General features: G+C 42.7%; 2 protein-coding genes across 2 annotated transcripts in view; one reads left to right on the top strand and one right to left on the bottom strand.

Moving 5' to 3' along the window:
- The window catches only part of coro1a (coronin, actin binding protein, 1A), a 9,020-nt gene extending 8,292 nt beyond the window's left edge, over positions 1-728 (top strand). The window contains exons 10-11 of the mRNA XM_035532648.2: positions 61-273; positions 409-728. Coding sequence (XP_035388541.1) covers positions 61-273; positions 409-501 — 306 coding nt within the window. The 3' untranslated portion in view covers positions 502-728. The remainder of the gene's footprint in view (positions 1-60; positions 274-408) is intronic.
- Positions 729-1,042: 314 nt separating this feature from the next.
- cldni (claudin i) lies at positions 1,043-4,935 on the bottom strand. The gene is made up of 3 exons (XM_027030025.3): positions 4,654-4,935; positions 2,628-2,760; positions 1,043-2,234 (listed from the first exon to the last, which is right to left on the bottom strand). Exons 2-3 carry the CDS (start codon positions 2,757-2,759, stop codon positions 1,737-1,739), a joined length of 630 nt encoding a protein of 209 aa, XP_026885826.1. The 5' UTR covers position 2,760; positions 4,654-4,935; the 3' UTR covers positions 1,043-1,736.
- Between the last annotated feature and the right edge of the window lie 289 nt (positions 4,936-5,224).

The following is a 5,224-nucleotide window of genomic DNA, read 5'->3' as shown; positions in this document are numbered from 1 at the left end:
ATTGTTTAAACTCATTCAGGTGTTAAAGTGTCCTCCCAACTGTATGTTTGGTTTATGTAGTCCGACCTGTTCCAAGAAGATCTATATCCCGATACGATTGGTCCAGAGCCATCCGTCGAGGCTGATGATTGGTTCGCTGGTAAAGATGGGAAACCCATTCTGATGTCCTTGAAGGACGGCTTTGTGGCAACAACTAAAAAAGAGTGCAAATCCATCAAGAGCCTCCTGACTATTCCCACTGCGAGCTCTGACCATCGGCACGGCAACGGAATGGTGAGACCACGGAACACACCAGTCCAAGAGAGCACCCCCCCCCCCCCACACACACACACACATTTCTCTCTCTGCATATAAATACCAGATCTACACATGTCACTAATGGGTCTCTCATCTCACTCTCTCTCTAAGGATGCTCAGGCACTGCAGAGTGAGCTGAAGGCACTGAGGCAGATGGTTGAGGATCTAACCAAACGTGTGAGCGACTTGGAGAGTAAAAGCTGAGAGGGCTGGACTTGGGGAAGAGATGACCAATCAGGGCCAACTTTGGGAGCAAGTGTGATGTGAAAGAGGAAAGGCAACATGGGTTTAGGAAGTAAAGGATGTTGCAGCTTTTCCTGAACCAAATATTGTTCCTTAAGGCTCTCATTTTCTAAGTTGAATTTTCAAAGCTCATTTTAATATATGTCACAGAAAATTTGAAATAAATGTCTTCAGTATTTTAGGAGTAATTTGTTGTTATGTCTCAATAGTAATTAAATTACACAGCATTCATGTTTACAAACACACAGATACATTAGTTTTAAATCAGTTGATTAGCACCCCTCCCCGCGCATAGTTTTCAGTTTGTGTTTCCACACCAGGTACACTATTAATGAACTCTATCCATGAGCCGAGTAGCTACACCATGCCTGGCGTCAGAGTGGGTCAGTCCAAGCGCTTCCACATTTACCCCTCGACCAAGTGATGTGGCATCCAGGCAACACAGGAAACTGGAAGGCAGCTGGAAACAGCACTCCAAAAGATGAAAAATAAAGACACACAATCCCTTGTATTGATTTTATTACAAATATAAAATGAACCCAGTTGTTTTAAATCAGCATACAAAATATCCTCACATTACATTGTTGTCTATTTAAAGCAATGTTCTGAAGCTTATCATTAGTTCAAATAGCATAATGGTTATTTTACTGCTGTGTGAAACCGCAGTGACTCAGCCTGAGAACGGTGTGGTCCGGAGGTTTGTTTTCCACACAACTCTGAAAACCGAACTAGTACGACACTACCACTTGCAGGGGGCACAGCAGAGCACAGAGTTTATTTAGCACGGGTCATTTCCCTGTCTGTTAGCTGTTTAAAACAAACCTGCACCACCAACCAGACGACTACAAATAGATGATGAAAATGATAACCGAAATAGTTGCAGTTATTAAAAAAAAACAAAAACAAAAAAACTCCGAACCAATAGCGTATCAGGGGAGAAGAAAATCTCGATTTAACAGGTTAAACCTTTCTTTAAAAGTGTTTGTATTTAAGCGTCAAGTATTAAATATTTATTTTATATTTGATCAAAAAAAGGAGATGGGTTAGTTTCTCATGCCAGCAGTGAGATGTAAACCGTAGAAGTACATGAGCATGTAAAATTCCATCTATTATCCATAATGGAATGTTTCTCATCTGTTTAACAGTTGAGTTTTCCTTTCCCGATCTCACACACACCCTTTGACTGCGCTGACCCGCTAGACGTAGTTTTTGCTGGGGGCAGAGGCACTGTTGCTGAAGTATTGGGCTGTCCCCCCGGACCCTCCTGAGTGGGGACGGCTGAAGCAGCAGAGCAGGCCCCCGGCCAGCAGGAGGAGCACTGCCCCGGCCCAGCCGATGAAGATGCAGGGCCCCAGCTCCCATTTGGGGGACACCAGCGGGTTGCTGAAGTCCTTCACCACGTTGTTGGCGGTCCAGCTGACGGGGATGAGGAGGAGGAGGCCAGCGAGGAGGAAGGCCACGCCCGTCACCAGACACACCTTGGGCTTGGCATCCTCGTTCTCCAGGCAGATGGTGAAGTCTGCGCCCACAAACAGGGCCAGCAAGGCCAGCGTGGTCAGCATACAGCAGATGATGGTCATGGCGCGTGACGCCTGGATCTCCGAGCCCAGGATGAGCAGAGAGTCGAAGGACTTGCACTGCTGCTGACCTGTGCTCTGCACCACACACTCCATCCACAGGCCCTTCTGCTCACTCTACACACACACACACACACACACACACACACACACACACACACACACGCCATGCGTGGGATTACAAGTGTGCTTTTTGCTCTGGGATGGTTCTAAATGCACACGTAGTTCAATTCAACTAATTCTCCTGTGCCTTTTTGGTAGAATCGGGTGTATTGAAGCAGAGAATGACTAAACTGTGCTGTACTGTTATGCTCTAGGAATGGAGTTTTACACCCGCGATCTACAATAAGCACATGTAGCTTTGTATCTCTCAGTACCTCATGCATGTGCAAATACGGAGATGTAAGTGTGTGCTGAGATATTGCATTTTTCTCCAGTCTCAGTTTATCCAGTCTCATGCTTTCATGCCACGGTTCTGTCGTAGAGGTGTAGGCCACGGTGTGTCTGTACCTGTGCAGTGATGATGTTCTGGCCAGTAAAGGAAGACACCTTCCAGCTGGGCACGACACAGGTCACAATAGCAGCAATGAGGCCCAAAAGAGCCAGCACGACACACACAATCTGTATCCCAGAAGACCCCATCCTACGAGAGAGAGAGAGGGGGGGGTCAGTGAAGGGCATTACTGTTCCAACCTCTAAGCGTAAAACTGTCACACAAACACACAACAATGGAAACTGAGCTGGAATATTTGAAAATATATATTTTTGCTCTAGATACGCATTCATGTTAAAGGGACGCAAAGATTTTCGGGATGAGAAGAATCTACCCATGTCACTCAAATGTTCTGATTTAACGTTATGATTTAATGCCATGATTTCTGCAGTTCAATTTTGTACTGAGGCACGCTGACGTGCCCACATGCAAGTTCACAAAATTGCATCAGTGTGAAAAACATTGGTGTGTAAAGATCTTTTGCAGCCCAGCCTCTCTCCTGCCTGAGAGCATGTCCTAGCAGGTGTCTGGAGCTGGAAGCTATAGTCCTGAAAAAAACAAAACAACAAAGCAAGATGCATGTCCTGGCAGGCCTTTCTGTTTATGGACTGATGGTGCAGCCACAACCAACTCCCTAAGGCTGTGCTTTTCCCACCTCCGGAAAGCCTCAAAAACATTCCACACATATTTGGGAGGGTTAAAATGCAAAGGGTTAAATGGTAGTACTGCACCGAAATAGAAAAAGACCTGAGGAACTTTTGAAATCAGAATTGTTAAGGAGTTAAATGATGCACTTGTTCTATCTTTCACTTTGAGTGGTCTACGAGTGTTCCTCTATCAACGGTCTTTAGATCTTTGCTGTAGGACAGTCAGGAATCATTTTCCTCTTCACAACAATTCAAAAAACAGTTGGAACTCTCACACACACACGCAGACATGTATGCTCACACACACACCCAGACACCACATGTTTGTGGTTCTTTGCTTCTTGAACACCAAGCTGTGTGGATTAGTGCAGGGTTAGAGCAGAGGACAGGTGGTGTGTATGGGAGCAAACAAAATGACTAACAGCACTTACTTCAGGTTTTAGTCTGTAGCGATTTGCTTAACAGAGCTATGGGTGACTAACACACAAACTCAGTGGGATCACCATGAACTTTATCATTTGTTTGGATTTTTTTTTAATCCCCAGGCATAACTTTTCTGCAATTCTAGAAGGTGAATAAGGATGTGTAACTGAATTATTCCTGGATCAGAAAACATTCACTCCAACCTAATCCAGTTCAGTTTTACATGGAGAGGCCGGGTTTAACCACACTTTTGCCGATAAATGTGCATACTTCAATCAAGCAATAGCCACAATACTAACCAATCATGGCTTTGTATATGAATTCTACTGAGTGGTGGAAGTAGTTCATATTCAGACAGCATCTGCTGTGGAAGAAGTTAATGGTGGTGTGATTAGAGCTGTCTGTGCTACAACCCGAGCTTAAAGCTGCATGATTGTACAGCTCTGAGTACCCCCACCCCCCCCCCCACCCCATGCTATTCAACATATCAGCGCAAATTAAAAGAATGCAAAACAGACAGACGTCAGCATTCATTAGCTTTACACATTAAGCCTTAATTTCAATTTACAATAAAGCCAGCCTGTTTTTATGCCTGTAGCTGAACTATTAGATTTTTTTAATTAATCAATTATAACAAATTAATTTATATAGTTATATAATAATAATGAAAAACAATTACTGAGCAACTTCACAGATGTTAACGAAACTTTATACAGCATAATGTGCAAACAATAAATAAATTCCATCTTCAGTATTTTGGACAAGAATAAATGAGTTAAAGGTTTTAAAATTGATAGTAAAAGTAACAGTTGTTAATAGTAGTAATTTGAGATTCTAATTTTCTCTATTAATTATTGTCTTGGAGAATAAGATATGCATCATTAATTCAATATAGGACACATTAAACTACACAGTTTTTACAAAGATACACACTAAAATAAAACAGATGTGAAAGCACCAAGGGTTTCAGTACCTTGCGAAGGTTCTCCAAAAGTCTCTTCTGACGGGCGTTTTCCTCAGTGCCGTTACCTGGATCAGGGTTTGTGTCTGCTGATGGGATGTTGGGAGATGCCTTTTCTAGGAGAGGGGTTGTATACAGGGAAGGAGGGCTGGCGTTCTGGAACCAGTCCAGACTCGTCCTGACTCGTCCTCTTTTTCTTCACCTTTTCCAGAGTTTCAGTCAGCTTTAGACTCTTTTGGGTTTGTTTTCTACAAACTGACACATTTGGCGATCACACGCGGTTATCGTCGTCCGATAACCGGTAGGTATAACCATGTAAGGTGAATTAACTATCCCCAGGGGCTGTGTTTTTTGTTTTGTTACTGTGCTTTTGTTTAGATCTGTGTTCTAAAGGTTATGTCTCAACATGAATCATTTTACAGATATGTAAAATGTACAAATCAAGCAGCGTTTAAAATAAGTGAGGACAATTACATTTATTTGATTAGATTTATGCAACTTATAACCTCTTAAAACCTCTAAATTGTTCTTTGCCATTTAAAAAATAAACCTTTATTGGTTATAAAATAACCAATCCATTTAG

The sequence above is a fragment of the Electrophorus electricus genome, chromosome 3 (genome assembly GCF_041902795.1).
Source record: "Electrophorus electricus isolate QZ-2024a chromosome 3, ASM4190279v1, whole genome shotgun sequence".
Taxonomy (NCBI): Eukaryota; Metazoa; Chordata; class Actinopteri; order Gymnotiformes; family Gymnotidae; genus Electrophorus; species Electrophorus electricus.
The sequence above is the reverse complement of the archived record's forward strand: the minus strand, read 5'-3'. Positions and strand labels throughout refer to the sequence as shown.